General features: G+C 35.2%; 1 protein-coding gene across 4 annotated transcripts in view; it reads right to left on the reverse strand.

Annotated features, from left to right (window-relative positions):
• Positions 1-929: 929 nt before the first annotated feature.
• Positions 930-22,584, reverse strand: part of EPHA7 (EPH receptor A7) — a 215,387-nt gene continuing 193,732 nt past the window's right edge. For 2 of the 4 annotated variants that reach the window (XM_072642846.1, XM_072642844.1), the window contains exons 10-17: positions 22,390-22,503; positions 21,099-21,284; positions 20,397-20,458; positions 18,134-18,343; positions 16,402-16,551; positions 5,071-5,264; positions 3,850-4,005; positions 930-1,421 (exon numbers count right to left, since the gene is read on the reverse strand). In XM_072642846.1, coding sequence (XP_072498947.1) covers positions 1,307-1,421; positions 3,850-4,005; positions 5,071-5,264; positions 16,402-16,551; positions 18,134-18,343; positions 20,397-20,458; positions 21,099-21,284; positions 22,390-22,503 — 1,187 coding nt within the window. In that variant the 3' untranslated portion in view covers positions 930-1,306. Of the gene's footprint in view, positions 1,422-3,849; positions 4,006-5,070; positions 5,265-16,401; positions 16,552-18,133; positions 18,344-20,396; positions 20,459-21,098; positions 21,285-22,389; positions 22,516-22,584 lie in introns of all 4 variants that reach the window. The other 2 variants (XM_072642845.1, XM_072642843.1) reach the window with 1 other exon arrangement.

Raw genomic sequence — 22,584 nt, forward strand, 5'->3', positions numbered from 1 at the left:
TATACTTCAATAAATAAAGTTTAAAAAAATCTAGGCCCTTCCTACTCTTTCTCATAATGTGAAAGAATTCTTTCTTTTAAAATAAATTTTTTTTCTACATCAATGTTCCCAAAGGAAAGACTTTCCACTGCAGCGATGGGGTTCTGAGCAGCAAATTTGTTCTAAAAAAGGAGAAAATTGTGAACTGCCCCTTTCATCATGCTCCCAAGTTCTAATATAAAATCTAATTTTTTAAGCTCACATTTGGACTGCATTCAAATGAATCAGATATAAAATATATGCCAACTATTTCTCTTAAATTTACTAATGTTCAGATATTGAAAAATCTGGATGTGCTCAGATCAAATTTTATAACACTGGATAACTTCCTGCTCTGAGACATGTCTCCATACATGTTCATTACAGGAAGCGCTTCATCCTTTTTTTTTTCTTTTTTCCCCTTTTTGTTTAAAGTTGTGGATCTACAATTTGAGTTTTCTTATTAAATTATGTCTAGTAAAATCATCCTACAAATAATTTTTTTAAAAGTGCCTTATACTATTTAGGGGTCATTATTGCTTTTAAATTTCATTGAAAAGATAGTGTCTGATCTTTACAAAAAAGTATTCTAAAAATATCAGAGCTCTTGGCAACTTGCATTTTCTTGATGACCTGCCAATTAGCAAACCATGTCAGAACAGCACTGATTTAACAGAATAAAATGGCACAGAAAAGATACCAATGTTCCGACGGAAATACATTTTCAATCATGCTTTCTATGTTTCTAACGACTTGAAATTCCTTCAAAGGTACCCAGTGTAGTAATGTGTCACAGAATTAACACTAAAAAGGTCCAAAGCTATAAACAACTTACTAAAACAAATCCTTATGAAGAATAAACACAAATGATTTTAAAAAAAGATTCTGAAATCACATATTTAAGGAAAATATTTTGAATTTAACAATAAGATCATGATTTTATTTGACAAATATATTCTTTCTTAAATTTTTATGTACACTTTAAAAAGTCTATAAGATAAAAAGGAGGTTAGAGAGCTCAAGGTGTTTGGATGTTTTTTTTTCAGGTAGTACTTTGTTTATTGTCACTGCTGTTTTCCTGGCCACCAGTGGTGGATCCATATTCCCTTTTTGTATATTCTGGTGGCACTTAGGAGTTCAAGTCTTTAGGTGCTTCTTGTAGATCTATTTACTGCAGGAAGGAACCAGCAAATCAAGTGTCTTCTAGCAGCACTCCATGCCTGTAATGAAGGCCAGTACTGTTTTCTCACAGTCTGTCACCTCCCTCATAAGGGAGAAATTTTGTCTATCACACTTGGATGCCAGTGCCATGTAAATGTAGCATTTGTGCTCTCATAGTCTGAATGCTGCTCATGATTTTCTTTTGATGACCAACCAATGTGATCCCTAAACTCATCACATCCCTGGAGAAAAGAAAGACATTTTCAATTTGTTACTTTACTCTGCAGTTATGTAGTATCTTATTACTGTCAACCCCTTCATTAAGTCATCTTTTAATCTTAGCCGCCAGTCATGGGCCTCATATTTTTATAACAATAAGTCAGCTTGGTGGCCTAAAGCCATGTTCAATTTTGTAAAACATCAAAAAAACAAAAAAAACAAAAAAAACCCACCTCCCTGCTCAAATGCTCAATTTACAATTATGTGGAATAATTTGGTTTTACTGGTTTGAGCTTTGATAACTGAGTTTATAAGCATTCAGAAAAATTATTATGCTGAAGAAAAGCTTGGAAATGTTATTTCTAAATTTGGTAGCCTTGAATCTATGTAGATCATGGGATCATAGATTTAGAACTGCAAGAGACTTTAAGGATCATCTAGAACAATCTTTTCATTTTAAAGACCCCATAGTGATTATGTAATTGTTCAAAGTAGCCCTATGGGTTGTAAGCAGCCGACCCAGAATTTTAACTGACATCGGCTGGCTCCAAATATGGTATTTTTACCTCTGTGCCACATAGAAAGAGTAAGAATGCTCACAGCATTATAAGATGTAGATAGAAGGAGAACCGAGACGTAATCGAGTTAAACCTCAACATTTTATGTATTATTAGTATTTCATTTATTTATTTAATTTTTAGGATACTAAGGCCCAGATGCCTTAAGTGTAAGGATATGCAAGTAAGTGTGAATTTGAAATTAGGTTCTCTGCTACCAAACCAATTACTTTTTCTATCCCACTGCATTCCTTAGCTAGTAGTAGAAGCAGAATTCAGAAGTAACTGAATACACACACACACATACAGATACACACATGCATATTATATATATGTATATATGCACATATATGTACACACATTATGTTATGTTATACAGGTTTTACCTAGCTCAATATTTATGAAGTGCTTATTGAAAATACCATTACTCAAAAATTTTCTTTTAATTCAGTAAATTTTTATGACTGTATGCCATAAAGATTCATGGCAAGAATATTGAACTCAGGTACGTAAATGACAAATTTCCCTCAGACTTGTAGCTGAAACTTGTTTTGTTTTACCTCCTTCTTTTTTGACTTTTCTGCTCAAAATAGATGGCAAAAGTTGGATGGTATGCATTATTCAGCACAGAGACCTCTAAAGTCTGAATATAACATGGCAGTGAAGTGCTTCACAGGTGTTGTACAGTGGGATTTTGATAACTCTTTTGGTTCATGGGCAGTAACTCTCTGAATAGTACATATGGGAGAACCTCCTGACTCACTTCCATGACCAGCAGAGGCAGAATCAAGAAACACTGATGCCATCAAAAAGATGAACAGCCTATATTTCCTGATCAGTGCCATTGAGTATATGTCTTTTGGGTCTATCTCATTTTCATTCTAATCCTCTGAGTTATCTTCCCTTGAGTTTAGAACATATCCTTCATAGTATTGTTTGGCTACCAAGACAATGAATCCTATCTGACACTTAAATATACTTTCTCACACTTTTAAAAACTGTGTTCACATGCCATGTCTAACCTTATAGCATTATTTTGAGGTTGATGGGCTCAGTACTCCTTTCATCATTTTAGATACAAATAAATTAAGGCCCAGAGGTTAAATGAGTTCCTAAAGACCATGTGAAGAAGTAATGACATGGTACAAAAAATTCAATATTTTGACAATCCAGATGTCGGGCAACTAGGTAGTGCAGTAGATATAACATAGGACCTGGAGTCAGGAAAAACTGAGTTCAAATTTTAGCTTCAGATACTACCTTATGTAATCCTGGGTATGTCACCTAACTTCTGTTTGCCTCAGTTTCCTCATCTATAAAATGAGGGTTATAATAGCATCTACCTCCCAGGGATGCTGTAATGATAAACTGAAAAAAATATGTAAACTACGTTGTGAACCATAAAGCATATAAATATCAATTTTACTACTACTCCTGCTGTTCCTGCTACTGCTGCTCCATATTCAGTTTACAGTAACATCAAAACATTTAAGGCAAAGTGTTGAACAGAAATTCCAAGCAAATCAACCAAAAAATTAATTAGGTTAAGAAAGTAACAAGTTCACAGAGTTACACTTCCCTAGTTGAACTCAAGAAATCACCATAATGTATGCCTTGGTTATGGTATGTTGAGATCTCATGTCCCACAGGATTGCTGTGGGGGAAACTGTCACTTTAGGCACAAGCTTTCTCTGGCACATCACTCTCAGCCTATATAAACTTAAATGTATCTGGAGTGGAAAGAAATCATCCAGAATGAATTTTTGCCTATGTTTGCAGCATAGGATACTTGGCTAGGAAATGATAACCTTTGTAATCATTGCAGAACTAGTACAGTTTCAAATGAATCCAGTAATCCGCCCAGCCCCCCCCAATTATTTAAATTCATACTTACTCAATGGTCATTCTGGCCACTGATTCAAGGGAGTTGTAGCCAGCTGCTGTGAAGTTATCCTTATACCTTTCCATCTTGATAGCTTGCAGCCATTCTCCCACAGAACAGAAGGTAGTGAAGTCAGGAGTATTCTGATCCAGAAGGGGACTGATTGGCCTAGTTAAAAATAAAAAAACAAGGCAAACCTTGATTCGTGAAAGCAGGTGACAAAGGAGCTTACCAGCACAAATGTATGGCACAAACAGAATGAGATTGGAGGTTTCCTTTGTTTTATATATTTAAAAATCTAGAAAATTCTTTACTAATATCTTTTTAGTGTAAAAGTTGTAGCCTCTTCCATTTTGCTTGTCTTTATTCAAATTTTAAGACTATTAGACTATGTCTTTTGAGCATATGTGTGTGTGTGTGTTTAAGAACAGACTACACTATTTATATTCAGTAAATATTTGCTCAGCCTCCTCTCTGGAAGTAACTGGTAGTAAATTAAGCACATTTGGCGGTACACTAACTTGTTCAGGCCACAAGGGGACTATTTAGTAAATTACTCTTCCACTGTAGTAATGGCACCCTTGTGGGCTGCATGAGTTAATACACCTTTAGAAGGGCCTAACTTACTACCAATAACAGCCATGGAATACCGGGCTTACAAGGCAGCAGGGGGCTAAATAACAACTCCTATGTTACAATCCAGGAAAACAACTCATGAGAATGAACTGTGTCATGATTCTTCTTAGTAAATAGATATTCCTCTTTCTCACTTTATTGTATCACTATTTATAGGTGTGCTGTTTGCACAATTACTGCAAGAGAAGAATTAAAAATCAATATATAGTAGATCAGACAAGGAAAGGAAGTAATTAGGGCAATGGAAATAAAATCATAGGTCAAAATACTTGATAATGAAACTCAAGATGTTACCCTATCATGAAAAATTGGCAGAAAAATGTCTTTTAAAATACATCTTTTAAAAAAAGATAATATGTGCCATACATGGCAACTTCTCACAGGTGGGGGCAGGGAATGGAGACCAAACCTAGTAGTTAAATTTAGTTATTTTAACAGGACAAGATATCAAAAAAGAGTATTTGGGGAAAGATTAATAAATTAAAACTAGCATTCAACTTACAAACATAACTTGTTATAAGAAAACTTGAATTTTACCCAGTGCAAAAAATTTTCCAACATTTCAAATTCTTGTTCTTGATCGAAATAGGCACTTACCTGCTACAGGTTCCCAAGGGTGTTTTCAAGCTATTTGGGTTTCTGATCATTTTGTCCAGAATTCCAACTATCTGTTCAAACTTTGGCCTTTCAGCACGATCCTTCTGCCAACAATCCAGCATTAGCTGATGGAGACCAGCTGGGCAGTCCATGGGTGCTGGCAAACGATAACCTTCTTCAATTGCTTTTATAACCTAATAGTGAAAATGGCATTAAAAATACTGATTGACAGCCCTAAATGAGCGATCAGTGTACAGTCAGATCATTAACAACAGTCAACATGGAATGCAATGAGGGAAAAATGTACAAAAGTCATACCAAGAGAATAAAGGTCAAAAAGGTTCTCAAAGATCAAGACAAAATTATGGGCACTAATATGTTAAGAGTGAACTATAAACTTCTTTCAGGGTGAATTCAACAAATGGTAAAGAGAAGAAATTTACAAACATAAAATTTTTGCCATTCTTTTTAAAAAGTTATTTCTTCTTGCACAATCATTTTTCTTATGTTATTTTTAATTTGTCTGAATATTTGTACTCATCAATGGAAGAAAAAATAAAATATAAACTTTTTAGCCCCCCCATACCAATTTATTTTTTTCTCCATCAAAATTAATCAAATAGAATTTGTTTTAATAAAGATTTTTTAAACAACCACACTGTATTTCAGAACATTTGGTATATTTTATCCAAAATATCCATAAATATTAAAGAAGTTAGTCTAAGGTAGGGCTTCTTAAACTTTTTTTCTCGCACTCTGGCAAAAACTATGGATGCTTTTATCACAATAATGTTTTAAAATGAATAAACTAAAATACATGGGATTACAAAGGAAACCAAATACACTGAACAATAAAAGTTCAAGGAATCCAGGTTAAGAGCTTGTGATCTAAGGATATTGTACCAAATGCAATATAATTATTGTAGCAAATGTAATCATTATACCATTTATAGTATCAGATATAATCATATTTCCTAGTCAGGTCAGCAGCAAGGGAGCTGTGTTTAAGTTCATGACGGATATAGAAAATGGCAATATTATTAATGCTGACCCAGAGATTATCAAAATAAAGAATATAATGAAAATAACTGACTTGGATGTAGCAGGAAGCAAACATATTTACCCATATATTTCCAAACTGTGCAAAGTATAAGAGAAAACTGTTACCTAAAATGATCCATTTCATCAATTTTCCAAATATTTACAATAATACTTTTTCAAATGGGTATATATTGAAATTGCTATGAAAAAAGCAAGTGTTAGTGAGAACTTTATCACACTGGGAAAAATTTTTATTTTAGGAATCCAGAGAGCACCACAGTTAAAGTTTTTGTATTCTGCTAAGCAACTTGTATAAGTGATTTTCTAGTACATGATGTGAAGTTTGGAATTCTGCATTTTTCCCTTCCTTTTCCCCTGAGCTAATCATTCTGTTTTATGCTACATATCATTAAGATATTAGAATTCTGAGTTCAAGAAGGGGAGAAAATAATAGAATAAGGTGACCACTGTCAACTGGTAAGAGATGAAGATATTATGACTCCAATTTGACTCTTTTACACTTGACCATTTCGGGTTTTATATGGAAGCAAAAATTGGTTTCTAAAAAAAAAATGAACCTGAATGGCAAAATATGAAAATGTAGCTGGATGACACAAAGGGCTTGTTTTAAGGGCAAAAAAACATTAAATGAGATTTTATGAGGTTTTCCAAGGACAGTGACACTGACTGACACAACATTATCAAAATTCCTAAACAACTGTGACTGATTGAAGCAAGACACAAATATCTGGCAAGCAAAGACCTGAAGTTAACAGAAATGTTTTACTATGAGAAATGCTGATGAGTCTAGTACTGAAATGATCTTCAATATTTTATTTTAGGAAAAATAGGGAAAATATTTACTGACTTTCAAGAATAAGAACATTTAACATAAAAGTATCGAACAAATTGAACATAGTAGTTGGCATCAATAATTTTCTATATAGAAGCTTCTGTGAAAGGGGAAATGGAGAGCTTAGTTAAAAAAGCACAGTCTTCACTTTGACTAAAACTAAAGTCCTCATAGGATTATGGCTTTAGAGACATACAGGATATTTGAGGCTTTCTGGTTCTTCCCCCCCATCTCCGACTTTTGGAACAAACATGAAGAAACTGAAGGCAACAGAGGGTAAGTTATAGGTTTAAGGTCACACAGAGAACACCAGAGTATGAGTGAGACACGCTGAATTCTTGTGACTGGACATCCTTTCTTTCCATAGCACTATGCTATCTAGAACTTGAATAAGCCACAGAGAAAAGGAAGCCAGTTGTGAAAGATGACAATTGTATCATGTAAAGGGTGGAGTCTGTGACAGTTATTTCATTGGTTTGGTACAGAGAATCTCTCCCAATGCTCATTAAGAGTTCATCCCTAATTTATAGTTTTATGTTGTGCCCTGGCACAAATGTTTAAGTGATTGCACAAAGACACATAACTAATACATGACAGATGCTAGATTTAATTGAACCTAGGTCTTCCTAAATCTAAAGGTGGCCTTCTACTATACAATGATGACAAAGTTCCAAATAAATTAAGTATGAGTGTTTGAAATTTAAGACAAAAAATACTGTATAAAAGTGCCTAAAATGACCCTTAAAAATGAAATATAAACAACAATGCTGAAGTAAACTACATGGTGCCTCCTCTGGTGGCTTAAATGAGTTAATGACCTATCCTGAATTTCCTTTCTTATCATCAAGACCTTATTTTACCTTTAGAGAGATTCAGGTTACAGGATATTTTTCTAGAGAGGAAAATTGAGGAACACAGGACATGAGACTGGGATGTGGAATCTGACTTTTAGTACAATAATTGTCAATAGTCAGGTATATAATTTTAAATCCATGGGGCTCAGTTCCTCATTTGTAAAAGGAGAAAGGGTAACAGTCTATGAGACTATTATTTCTTATGGGATAGAAACACTGATTTTATCCTGCCATAAAATGAAATGTTAAAGAAATGAAGATGTAGATCTTATCTATGTTACTATACAAACACAAAACTAGAAATTAGTTCAGGACTCACAGAATACAAGTTCTCAGAAGTGAAATGGACTTTGGAGATCATCTAACCCAACCCATTTCCGAACAAAAATTTCCTCTACGATAATATAACATCTTCTAAAAGGGACCATCCAGCTTTTGATGACCCCCAGTGAAGGGAAATACACCTGACAAAGCTCATTGCATTACAGGGTGCCCACAATTATTAGAATTCTTTCTTTATAGTATCTGTATCTGTGGCTATTTTTATCAAAAGGTTCTACATTTTTTTTTTCTTTTGGGGCCAACTAGAATGAATTTAATACTTTTCCCACATGAAATCCCTTAAAATACTTGAAGATATCTCATTTCTCTAATTTCTTCTTCCAGTATCCCACACATCACAACTTCTCATTGTAATTGGAAGTAACTGTTAAGAAAGTCTGCACTGTTAGAGACCACTGAAAGTTTCCATTAGTAATGGAAAGGCAACAGGATGAGAGGCCATATGAACAAATGAATTACAAAACATAATGCTGGTTCAACGTAGGTTTCCAATGCAGCAGCGTAAATTGGGAAATGAGAAGACAAGAGTTCATCCATGGAACTAAAAAGATGGTTAATCTATGGATGTGGTCTGCCCACAGAGAAGTGCTTATCATAGTCAAGGGAATTCTGATAAAAATCCTCCTTTTTTGTCCTTTTTGGTGGGGAGGGAAGCAGAAGGAAGGGGACAGAGAGCTGAATTATTCAAATAGCTGTACTTGTATTTGGCTGTATGGATGTGGATTTAAGTGTGCTAACAAGTCAGCAAAGAAATTAAGGAAACATTAGTTAGCAGTTTTCCAAGCTATTTTTGTTTTAGATAGTTCCCAGAGGACCCAGAAGTGACTAAGGTAATGACATTATTTTTTAAAAAGGCTTTTGAGACACACAAGTACTAGTTCTTTTGATGTTGTGAAAAAATTCTTAGAAAAGTTAAAAAAAATCACCCTGCTTGGAATAATCTTAGCAAGATGACCATAAAGGTTACTGGAAGGTGATGAAGGAAAAAAGATCCAAAATTTAAAATCTATTTCCATGTTTACATGAGAGATGAAAAATTCTAACTTAGTGGTTAGTGCTAAATAAAAATGGAAACCCATGCTCTTCTTATTAATGAGAATATGAATTTTAGTCATGAACTGATTATTTTTTCAAAGGCTGAAACTGATTACTAATGCAATATTTTAAGAACTAGCTAAGACCCTGCCCTTATTACCTTTACTTCCCATTTATCTTGTTCATGAAAGCTAGTCATCACAGAAACTATTTGTTGACCTAGTTTAAGTTTTCAATAACACTTCACAGGGAATTGAGGGTAAAGCAACTTTTATTAAGTTTCCTTAACTGGGAAAAAAAAAGAACTTATAAAAATCAGCAACTTTTAGAAGAAAAGAAAGTGGTATAATCAAGGGAAAAAAATAATCATGAAAGAATATTGCTTTGAGTAACTACCTGGTAACTAGCCTGAAGTAGGTATTAAAAAATTATGCAAAGCCTTCTCTGGGTACCTCATTTTCACAGTGAAAAGGTCCTATCAGATGATCCTCAGTCCGGTGCTGGACAGGACCTTGATCGTCAATCTAATCAAAATTCCTCAGAGGAAGAGAAGAAGACCCAGAAAGCTAAGTGATTGATCCAAAATCACATGGCTAGTAACTGACAAGTCAGGCTACAGATAGTCGTTCCAACAATAAGCCTGATGTTCTGCCCCTCTGAACTGTACTTTGGGGGGGGGGTGTTAAATAATTCAGGATTTTATTTATTTTTTGTCAGTCTTTACTGGGGAAGAGCTGGTCAATGCATTCTTGAATGACACGTGATCTGAGTACAAGTGAGACTTTGAGTTTTTGTTGCCATTGTTAATATTTTTTTTGTTTTTTTTTAAGACTTTTCCCAGTTCTTTAAATGATTTTATGAAGGAAGGTCTACCTTGAGATATTACTGATGCTGCTCAAGTTAGGCCCTCAACAGTCACTCAGCAAGCACCTATTTATTATGTTCCAGGCACTATACTAAGCACTGGGAATACAAAACAAAACAGGGTTTCTGCCCTCAAAGAGCTCTTGGAACCTATGGGTGATAAAAACTCAAATAAGGTTAAGCACTTAGTGAAAAAGAAAGGCTTAGGCACTCTTCTAGTTTTGAGTACCTAAATAAGAGCATGGCGGGAGGGCAGCAGCTGTGACTAATTTCCCTAGGGCCTTCCTTTCTTTCATGCTGGAGCTGCCTTTTAAGGCAAAAGAAAAGGCTTCTAATGCTGGCATTTGCAAATTAACCCTCATACTTTGTCTACAGCATCCTATAGTGTTTGGAGAACAGATTGAGGAACTTTTCAGTTTGGGTCAGCACAGTTATCGGATCCAACTTTAAAATGGGGATGCCCCTACCTCCCAGAAGATAAAGTGAAATGGTATCTGTAAAATGCTTTGCAAATTATGAAGCGATATATAAATGTTAGCTGATATCATTCCAATACACCTACATGTCCTTCCTTGTAGGTCCATTAGTGTATTTCTCTTATTCTGTGCTTCCCTGATGGATATTGTGCAGTTATCTCACTAAGCTACTGAGCTGTTCCAAACCCACAATCAACCAATGGAAAGCTGCCTGACTTTGTGACACTAAAGTCTGTACCATTAGTGGCTGTATTTCTTTGAATTGTTGAAGGCATATCACTCATTGCACTTAATGTTTTCAGTGAAGCAAACCGGTGTGTGTGTGTGTGTGTGTGTGTGTGTGTGTGTGTGTGTGTGTGTGTGTGTGTGTGTGTGTGTGTGTGTGTGTGTATATATATGTATATACTACTGTGTGCAAGGCTTTTGTTTTCTCACTTGGTTAGAACTTTACTATTTTCTCCATGGCAGTTAATTTGAATCTGCCTCCTTGGGGCCAGTTTCCTGCATTTGTGTTAGGGGCTCATCCTTTCTTATGTTCCCCAGACACTAGTTAACTAAACTTGAATTAATCTTATCATTATTCCTTCCACGAGCCTACTGCTGCTCCCGCCTTTAAGAAATTCAATACCCTTGCCCCTGATTTGAGAAGCTTGCTACCTGAAACAACCATATAGATTGTACCTCACAGACATTGAAGGGCTGTATCCTGGACTTCTGGCCTTTACTGCAAATAGTACTTTCCCCTTAGGGCAGCTAGGTGGCACAGTGGATAGAGTGTCAGGCCTGGAGTCAGGAAGACATGAGTTCAAATCTGGCCTTCCACACTTACTAGCTATGTTACCCTGGGCAAGTCACTTAACCCTGTTGGCCTCAGTTTCTTCATCTGTAAAATGACCTGGAGAAGGAAATGGCAAACCATTCCAGAATCTTTGCCATGAAAATCTCAAATAGGTCCATGAACAGTTGAATATGACTGAAACAACTGAATAACAACAAATTTCCTTCCCAAGATAAGGTTAGAAAGATACCTTGTGAGACTGTTATATTGTACCATGGCTCCTACAAGTGGACTTGCCTTGGAAAAGGACAACAAATGACAGATCAACTGAGTTCAGAAACCAAGAGGTTGTTTGGCATATCAGAAGTTGCATCAGTGATAATATAACCATCCTTCCCCTTCTTAAGTCATTTCAGTATCAGTGGTCTGTGGATCATGACAGTAAGGAGTTTTAAGAACTTGACACCAACTCAAAAGTATCCATATTCTGACCAACTTTTCCTCCCCCTGATTCTACCTTCTCTCCTTTATTTCTGAACTCTTCCCTTGATCTGGACAGCAGGCAAGCTGCTCTTGGCCAGACCTCAGTGGTGTCATATAGAATTGTATGAATCACTAATTCTTCCACACTGCTTCCTTTCTCCTTTTGCAGTGTCATGGAGCCCATGCCTTTCCTTTTACCACTCAAATCTCAGCTAATTCTTCCTCAAATCTTTTACCTATAATCCTCTTTGACATCCTTTGTCTCTTCCAAGTCATTCTTGCTTTGTTATCTCTGGATGATCTCTCCCTGTGGCTGACTGTTCCCTCTTCCTCTCCTGATTTGTGAGTGAAAATATAACTTGCAAGTAGGCAAAACTGAGAGCAGAAGAGTAAGACAGGTGGCACACAGTTTTATAAAAAAGGAAAGTTGCAAAGAGAAAGGCTGGACAAATAAAGTACTTATAACATTAGCCTCTAAAGTTTTGAAGAAATGCCCAGAAGTCCTCTTCAGAATATCCAAAATTGCTGTCTGTTTTCAAGGCTTCATCTAGTTAGAGCAGGTAGTTTATCAAGCATCAGTTTTTGTTAATCTTTTTTAAATTATTAAAAGTTATATGTAAATTTCTTGTTAAAAGTTTCCTGCATTACTTCTAATATTGTTTTCTATTAATTTTATCTGGAAACAAGTAAGAATTTGTCTATAATACATTTTAAGTAAACTTTGTAGGATAGTCTGGAAGTTAAAGCAGGATTTATAATATTAATTTCTGGGAATGTGCATTCTGAGTTCTTTACTTACATGTAAACATCTGGAATACAACTGATACTATTGTGTGTGTGTGTGTGTGTGTGTGTATATCTGTATCTACATATATTATACCTGACATCTACGAGAATTGGCACAGAACTATACACAGCACCAAGTATAGTGGTCAGCTGGTTGAGTTAGCTGATCAAAGAGATTTCACATGCCACGGTAGATTTTTCTTTGCTTACTTATCCAATTTGTCTGAGTATATAGTTAAAATTAACCAGATAACTGCTAAATCTCCACTTTCCTACTTGGGAATGGTAAGGTAATAAGACTGATGCTACCAAGCTACACAGTTAAAATGAATATGATTACACATATTGTATGAAATATGAAGTACCCAAATAAACTAATAATAATATTATTTGTAATTAATATTATTATATAGTATATTTGTGATATAACATGCATATGCATGTGTATATGAACATACACACATAATATAAACATAAATGTAGGACATTTCATTTCATCAGCATAGAGAAGTGCCAGTTAAGAAACTTCCTCTAGCAATGGAGATCATAACTCATCTATGTCCTGGTAGATAAGTGTCATCAGATACCTTGCAGTTTAACAACTAGCTAATTCAAAGAGCTAGTGAATAGCAAAGGCAAGATTTTAATTTGGGTCATTCTAACTCCACTTCTAACATTACAATATTCTATCCATTATCATATGTGTTTCTTTGTTGCTCTCTCCCGTGAAGATATGCGTTCTTGGAAGAAGCAAAATTTCACTTATGGACACAAAAATAAGTGACTTTGTCAATCAAAACATAACAGCCATAAAGTACATTATTTAAGTTTAAACTTTCTTGAGGGTAAATTTTTATCCAGAAAATATTCAAAATATACTTTTTTGAACTATACCTGGTAGAATTACAGTATTAAATCTGAAGATACTAAATTTCTAAATTTAGTGCTTTTCATTATTCCTTTTTGAAAGGTAAGTAAACACTGAATTTTAGCCATCTTAAATTCCTGTCAGACCCCTTTATGTTTGGATCCACTACAGAAGGAAGGTGTCAAAAGAAATGAAACTCTATGGAGTGTCTAGGGAATGTAAATATTTCTCTTTCTCTGCCCCAAGGATTTGTTTGCCCACATTTTGACAGTCCATGAAATCTTTGACACTGAGACCTGTCAAATATTAACAACTTTGCACTCTGCCAAACTGACTCATCATTTAGACTTTTATCTTAAAAAAAAGAACTTTCATGTCGATCACTCAATCCAAAATACCAAAAACAATTGAACTGACTTAAAATGCCCTTTTTTTCAGTTTGTTTTGTTTCTGAGGTTTAATAACAATCTACATGGTTTCTTGAAAATGCCAACAATATCATGCTGACAAAATAAAAATATAAAGTTTTGGAAAGGGTGCTATTTTTGTTGACTAAATATGACTATGGAATCAGGAAACCATTTCAATTTCATTCTAGTACATGCTCCTGTTGTCTTATGCCAGATACTATGGCATTAGTCCTGTAGAGTTGCCAGCATGCAATCTCTCATAGTCACAGCTGCTGAAGAATTGTTTTATTATTTTTAGTTCATTGTTTTGCTCAGGAACTTCCAGGGACTCTCTATGGCCTCTCCCATCAACCTTGAACTCTTCTGCCTGACTTTTAAAACACCCTTCACCAGTCTTCCTTCTCATCTCCATCTCTTGCCTTCGCTAGCTTCCTTCAAGTCTCAGCTAAAATCCTAGCCCCCACAGGAAGCCTTTTGTAATCACTCTTAATTCTAATGGTTTCCTTTTATTGGTTATTTCCAGTTAATCTGGTATATATTACATTTACATGCAGTTGTTTTCATGTTGTCTCCCCCACTAGACTGTGCAGCAGGGATTGTCAATTGCCTTTCTTTGTATCAGTAGTGCTTACCATAGTACCTGGCATGTTGTAGACATTTAATAAATTTTACTGAGTGACATGTCATCTACTTAGTTACTTTTTTTAAAAAATTTTCCCTCCATTCCCTCTCCCATCCTTCTAATAAATATTCTCTACTAAAATGAGAAGCCATAAAATGCTGGTTTGGTAAACCTCTTACAAAGAATTTGCTTGTTTTTAACAATGGAACCTTTAAGTATGCTCCCTTGGAATAATCTCCCCCATCTAATTCATTACTTAATTTCTCTTTCTTTAAAAAAACACAAAACAAACAAAAAAATGGTGAAAAATCTGCCACAAAATTTAAATAAATGAAGACTTCCCTGATTGACTTAACTTTCCCCTAATAAACTATGTATAGTACAGTTGTAATATATTCCTCTATGAGGTAGCCAGGGGGTAGTATATAGAGAGCTGACCTCAGACTCAGGAAGACCGAGGTTAAAATTCTGCCCATGACACATACTGACAAATGACCCTGAGCAAGTCACTTAATCTTTATGTGCCCCCAAGCAATGCTCTAAGAGTATAAACTTTGGTGCAGTAGAGGAAGGTTCTTCATTGGGATTCCCCTATACCAAACTGCAGAAACAGTTCCTATTTATCCATACTAATAGGCTGCTTTGTAAGTCTTCATTCTAGTAGTTTCTTCTTTCAAGAGACTTTAAAATATTTTCTACTTATTTTACTTTTAGCAACTTACATATAAGCCAGTATATGTTGAAAACTGAATACACTGATTTTCACCTGAATACAAGTTACATGTTCATGTAATAAAATTGATAATAAAATTCTAAAAGTTCCTGTGGTAACTATGATTTAATTCCACAGTATCAACGCTGTGATGTTCATCAGGGTTGGTCATAAAATATTGGTTTCTTTGATAAAAAAATAAAATCTAATTAATCAGCAATTAAGAAAGGAATAAGTAATGAAGGGTTTCATCAGTTAAGTTTGAAATTTTATAATATTTTCAGATAAAGATGTGGATATGAAAGTTCTTTCATTTTTAAAATAATATGGAGTGTAGCATCTATCCAGATCGATATCTTCCTACCCAAAAATGGGACATTTTCTGATAACTGGAAAAGATGAACTGTGACCTTTATCAGTTATTGAAAAACTGTCTATCATGTTTGCATTCCTCAATTCTAAAGGAGGTCATATTTTATAAGACTTGTTCTTCAAATTCTAAACTCAATATATTTGAGATAATTGTAATTAATTGAAATAATGATTGTTCTACTTCAGCTATGCCAGTAGAACAATCCTTTCCAATAAAGTTGAAATCCCTCTCTTAATACATTCTGTAGGATAGGCTTTTAGGGTACATGATTGAGCTGCTTTTTCTCAATCTGTATGAACCAGAAGATTGATTACTTTGCAATTTTATGTCACCAAGATCCTAATCTATTGAGAAACAATCAAGAATTTGCTATGTATTTTTTTCTGTTCAGTATTGTGTTCATTATAGAAGAAGATGAATAAAATGTGAATACTCATGTTACTTAAAGCCCATAAAGTAATATATAGAACAATTTTTTTTTCTGTAGAGGTCTGTCCTTTCATTAATACAGTAAACTCCCTATGTGGAAATTCTTTCCTCCAAAAAGAATTGAAATTTAGGATTATAAAATCACTGATTTAAAGTTAGAAAGGACATTAACAATGCTTTGGTCTTGCTAGTTTTAGGGAGTTATCTAGGTCATTGAGAGATATAATGAACTTATATAATCACACATGACATCCAAAGGCAAATAAGACAAAAAATAATCCCACTACTAAAAGAAAACCTAAAATTATTTTAAGACATTATTTACATATATCTCTAAAGGCATACAATTCACCATAAGCATAAATATACGTGGGCACATTATTTTTGTACCTAGGTAAAACTTACATCTTGATTTGACATGTCCCAATAAGGCCGTTCTCCATAAGACATTACTTCCCACATAACTATTCCATAGCTCCAAACATCACTGGCAGATGTAAATTTTCGGTACTGGATGGCTTCTGGGGCAGTCCATCGTACTGGGATTTTTCCACCCTATTTTAAAAAGAGATTAGTAATTAATTATATATGATTATGTATATGACATATCCATTGTACTGATGTCCATAAATCAATGTCAATAAATAAACATTTATTAAGAGCCTACTATATGCTGAGTACTTATTTAATGTTCAAAATAGAAAAAGAGACAAAAGATTGTCCTTGTCCTCAAGGATCTTACAATCTAAAGGAAACAAGCAAACAGATGTGTACAAACAAGCTATATGTAGGATAAACAGGAAACAATTTAAAAATGAAGGCATTAGAATTGAAATTAGGAAAGGCTTCCTATGAAAGGTATTTTGGTTGGAACTTAAAGGAAACCAGAAAGAAGTAGAGCATTCCATTTATGGGGGAAGCCAAAGAAAATGCCTAGACACAAGAGGAAGGTCTTGTTCACGAAACAGCAAGGAAATTGTTTTATTGAAGGCTTTGTATGAGGTTTAATAAGACTGGAGAGATGGATGGGAGAAGTTATGAAGGGTTTTGAATCCTGGAGGTTATTGAGAACCACTGGTGTTTCCTGAAGTGGGATGAGGGTAAAGGGTGTCATCTGTGCTTTAGGGAAATAAGTCACTTTGTTGGCTGAATGCAGGAAGGATTGGAGTGGCAAGAGCCATCATACGATTGAAACTATGATACCATTTGTAATAATGTGGGATAAAAAATAAAGTGGGACCTCCTTTTGTGTCCAAAGGGATAAAATGTGGAATATAATATGTACCTTCCTGGCAGAAGTGTTTTGATGGTCAAATTAGATAGTGGATTTCAGAGCACTCTGAAAATGGCTACAGATTTCAGTATTGTTAAGGAAATTTAAAGTCACACTCAGTTAGAGAGGCAGCATGCTGTGTTGGGCAGAGAACTAGATTTGGAGCCACCAGTACTTGAGTTCAGATCCCATCTCGAACATATACTGATTGTGTGGCCTTGGACAAATCATTTAACCTCCAAGTGATCTAGGCAAATCTCTTAAGTTATCAGGATGCTTATCTACATTGGTAAAGTGATTTCCATCATCCAGGATTTCCTACACTAATGAAATGAAATCAGAGGTTCAGAACCTACCCCTCTCTTTCTATTACAATAAGCTAGAGGATATTTTAAGTGGAGCCTCACAAACTCATGTTAGCAGCAGTCACATACATGATGAAAAGCAGAAAAGAGAACAATATCTACAAATCATCACTAATAACCTTAACATTCATCATTTAAGATAGAATGCCTTCTTAATCTATTATGACCATGAGAAAGTGGCCATTCTGGATTGATTTGTGAGCATGCACATGGCATTTGTATAGATATCCCTATAAAACATGATAAACATGTTTCTGAGTCCAAAATCATTTGGCCCGTTTAGTATTGAGTATATGGATTACTGGAAGGTCAATTATTTCTCCAAAACAGGGGAAGTTCCATTATTTTAAAAGCATGTAATTGGCTTGCATTTCTAGGGTTCTATGAAGATTATTATTGCTGCATTATGAAATCACTTAGATTAATTGTGAAATAGAGTTTACATGCAAAATATGAAGGAAGGAGTACAGTAATATTTAAAAAAACAACAAATTCTTACAGTAGTTGTGTAGACAGCTTCTGGATCATCTTCTATAACTCGGGACAGGCCAAAGTCTGACACTTTGCAAACGAGATTACTGTTGACAAGAATATTGCGAGCTGCAAGGTCCCGATGAACATAACCCATGTCGGCCAAATATCTCATTCCAGCAGCAATCCCTCTCAGCATTCCTACAAGCTGAATGACTGTAAATTGCCCATCATGTTTCTGCAGGAAAGACAACAATTGAAATCCAGTTAACTCGACTTTGATGGGGAAAATGTCATCATGGGATATTTTCTATATACTAACCCATCTTCCCTAGTCTGAGAGGAGCAATTAATTATTTATTGAATTCCCATACCATATTAGACATTTGTAAAAGGATAAACTTAGAGCTTATCAGATGTATATAGACTGAATCCAAATAGCACAAAATATAATGGGAATTTAGCAATCTTCTGGTCGCTGTCATAAACGTCAATAAGCAAGGCAGATAATTAAAGCTGAAAAAGCCCACCATGAGGATGGGCACAGCCAAACGTAAAAGCTGTTTGAAAAACGCTGTTCTGAAGAATTAGGCACAAATATTCCAAAATAGTATAAAGAGACGCACAAAAACAAATGTTATCATATGTTTCCCTTCCCTGCCTCCAAATTTTTGAGTTATGATAGTGCTTTTTTTTTTAAAAACACACAATTTTCTTGACAATTCTTTCTTTATAACTATTTAATATCTTAAAGGTCATTCAGTGAAAGGGCAAAGAAGGAAGTTCTGGTTTCTAAGTCTAATCCAGTCCTGTTCTCAGAGGTAATGGCAATGATTGGGTTGGATTATTTCTTGTCATCTGTAAAGCTGGCTGTCTAAATATCTGTGGCATAAATGGGTTTAGGGGAATTAGGATCTGGAACAGCCTTTCTGTTCTATAGCCTATAGCCCTGGCATGGTATTCCCAATCCAGAAATATTTCTAGTCCTATGATTTCTTTTTTTAGGGCAGAAGTTGTAGAGTGACTGAAGATGAAGGACCACCTCTGGGCTGTACTACTCAAGCCTCAATAAAGGGAAAAAAATCTAAAGTAGTGCAGAACTTTAGTAGAATAAAAAGGGCCCTGAAACTGTTGTCAGAAGACCCGAGTTTGAGTGCCAGTTCTTCTACTTACTAAATATGTGAAATGAGACAAATCACTTAACTTGCCTGGGCTTCAGTGTTAACATCAGCAGAGTCAGGATAATGATACTTTACAGCTCATACTTTACACTACTGGGTCAGCAATGTTATGAGGAAAGTAATTTAAAAATTTTAAAACCAGTGTATAAATGGCAGCTATTGTTATCATGATAATCTTAGTACTTGATCTTGCACAGGCAGCTAGGTGGTATGGTGGATGGAGCCCTTGACCTGGAGTCAAATCTGCCCTCAGATACTTACTAGCTATGTGACACTTGTAAAGTCCCTTAGCTTGCCCAGTTTCGTTTCCCCATCTGTAAAATGGGTATAATAATAACACCTGCCCCTTAGAGTTGTTGTAAGGATCAAATGGGATAATATCTGAAAAGTTCTTTGTAAACCGTAAAATGATATATAGATGCTAGCTGTTATTATTATTTTTATTACCATAAAAGAAAATCCTGCCTGTCATTCTTGTCTGTGGTTGAAAGCTGACATTTATGTACACACTGGGATGGAAGGCATGTAACTAACTGTGACTAAAGAGTCAGAAATTATTTAGAACTTATTTATGAAACAAACCACATCACATTAAATTATTCTAAATAATTTGTACAGCATTTCTACATTTTCTGTCTTGCCTTTGCTTGTTGTCAGAATAACCAAAGACACTCCCCAGTCATATTGTGGTTTCTACCAGAGATCACTGCACTGCTTTGTCACTTCTCTCATCTTCTTAGAACTTCCCCTGTGTTCTATTTCAGATATCTTTATGAGGACTTCCACCATCCTGAACAAATGAAATGCTACTTTATAGCATGTGTTCATGTGTTCCTTCTATGGGGCTTCAGGTAATCTGTTCTTAACTTCAATATCTAGCAGTAATGAAAACCACTTTTGCCTTACCACATTGTACCACTTAAACGTTCAGAAAAGCTTTAGTTTAAGGCTGTCTCGTCCCCTGATGTTTAATCTGATTTTGTTCATATAAATTCCCGATCTGTTCATGTTTATAATGTTCACATTTTATACTGCAAAAAATAGTTTGTGACATTCAGTTGGTAGCATGCAGAGTCTATTTTGAAGTAGTATGTATTTTAAGTTACTTACCCTAAGAAATGCATCAAGGGCTCCATTTTCCATGTATTCTATTACAATCATGACTGGTTTACCTAAAAAGCAAGGGGGTGGGGGGGAAAGGAACAGTATATTCTGAGAAACTGTAGGCTATGTTGGAAGTGCCATTGTGTGCATACGTATGTGTGTATAAAGCACATGTTGCTCCTTTTAGGGTTGAATAGCTGAAATATGAGTGTTGCTAATGCCTCCAGCACTGTTACTAAGCTCTAATAAGTCTTTAAATGTCTGCATGGAGCACAGTCATGATTCACAAAATTAAACCATACAAATCAAAATGTCAGTGTGTTCTCTTGACTCCTGCTGTGAGAACAGAACTCAGAGAAAGTGACACTTTAGATAATATGTATAGACCTAAGAAAGTACATCTCTTTTTTGCATAACCTTTTTAGTAAAATGAAAGTAAAAGCGGTATATGCATGTGTGCATATGCATACTTATAGATGTATGAATGTATAATACAAAATATCTTCATTTCCTAATCATGCATGCCCTTTCCTATTGCTTCCCCTCAGGATGTAGTATAAAATAGGTATTGTTTTAGTTAGAGATCAAGAGAAAATTCATTAAAAGAATGCAAATATGTTCCTAATTTGGATTTCTGACCATGCATATACCAAAGCAATTTCTGTCATTCAGTCCATTAGTCAAGTACAAGACGTAAGCAGTACTTACCCCTTGTGACAACCCCTTCTAAATGAACAACATTAGGGTGGTCAAACTGCCCCATGATGCTTGCTTCACATAAAAAATCTCGTCTTTGTTTTTCTGTATAACCAACTTTCAGGGTCTTTATGGCTACTGCAACATCTCTTTTCCCTGGGAGTTTCAAGCGGCCACTGCAGACTTCTCCAAACTCTCCTGAGGTAAAACAGTAGGCAGAAACATGTAAATCGCTACTCATTCCATGTCACATTCACTCTTGTAAAGTAAATGGAGCAAACTTCTAAATCACACATTTCCTGTAAAGCAGCTATTTCTATTCAAAAGCTTTTGCAAAGCTGTCTAGGTTACAATGGACATCATCCCTGCTGCTGGCTAATTTTATCCTCAGGTCTGAAAGTAATGCAAACACAATGAAGCCATTTGTGAAATGGAAGGTGTGAATTAAATCAAACATAAAGTGATTTAAAAAGAGGGACACTTTTGTCCACTCACACAACTTCACTAGCCTAATCTATGTGATAGTTCCTTATCCGATATAAACAATGGGCTATTTAGCAAAATTTTGGTTTTTTTTAATTGTTTAATTTTTAGATTGGGGGCTGGTTGCCTAAGAATCACTATAACATATGAGGGAACTCTGAACATTGTCACTGTCACTACCTCCTCCACCGCCCAAAGATAAAAGCTAAAGCTTTGTTAAAGAATTTAACAAGAAGCCAGTAATTCATGTGTGCAGCTTGTGCCAGAAATCAGTATCCTGGTTTCAAGGCATCTATTTTTTTCATAAAATAACATTTTGCTAAGATAAATTAAAGGATTTTTTTATTTACAAATAGCTGACTATTAGTCAATTTCACTACACACCTTGAACAACAAACATATCTGTTGTACTCTTTTGCACACATGAAACAAATTTGAAATGTGAAGTCCTCAGAAGATGGTGAATGCTCAAAGAAGTAAATTAAATTTATATCCCAGACAAATATAATTAGGGACTTTTTGGATTTTCAAAAAATGTGCCACCGAATCGTTTCCTGACCTACAAGTTGCAGCTACTTTTCATCATCTATACAACTCTAATGTTTTTTAAGCCAACAGAAGAGCAAAAGTATATGAACTCTTTGTGCCACATGGTTCACTTTCTCAAGATTTTTATAAGTGCAGGTTCATTGCTCCCAACAGCTTCAGTAAATGCAAAAGTTCTATATGTGAGGCATAATTATTTGCCTGTCATTATGATGTATGACTTTCGATCTTGGCTAAATGGAACAGCTGAATAAGGAAGCCACAACAGCCTTACCTGCGCCAATCACACGCTCAATTTTAATACAAGAGGCATCTAGCTCCTTGGCGAATTGATGGACAGCTCTATTTGGGTCCTCATAGGTTTCAGGGTCAATGTAGGTTTTGGTGCCTGGAAATTTAACTGTAATGATGTAAGAAAGCATGACTGTGATGAAGCAAAGCACTTATTGTGCAGTCAGCCCAGGAATTT

This window comes from Notamacropus eugenii, chromosome 2 (assembly GCF_028372415.1).
Source record: "Notamacropus eugenii isolate mMacEug1 chromosome 2, mMacEug1.pri_v2, whole genome shotgun sequence".
NCBI lineage: Eukaryota > Metazoa > Chordata > Mammalia > Diprotodontia > Macropodidae > Notamacropus > Notamacropus eugenii.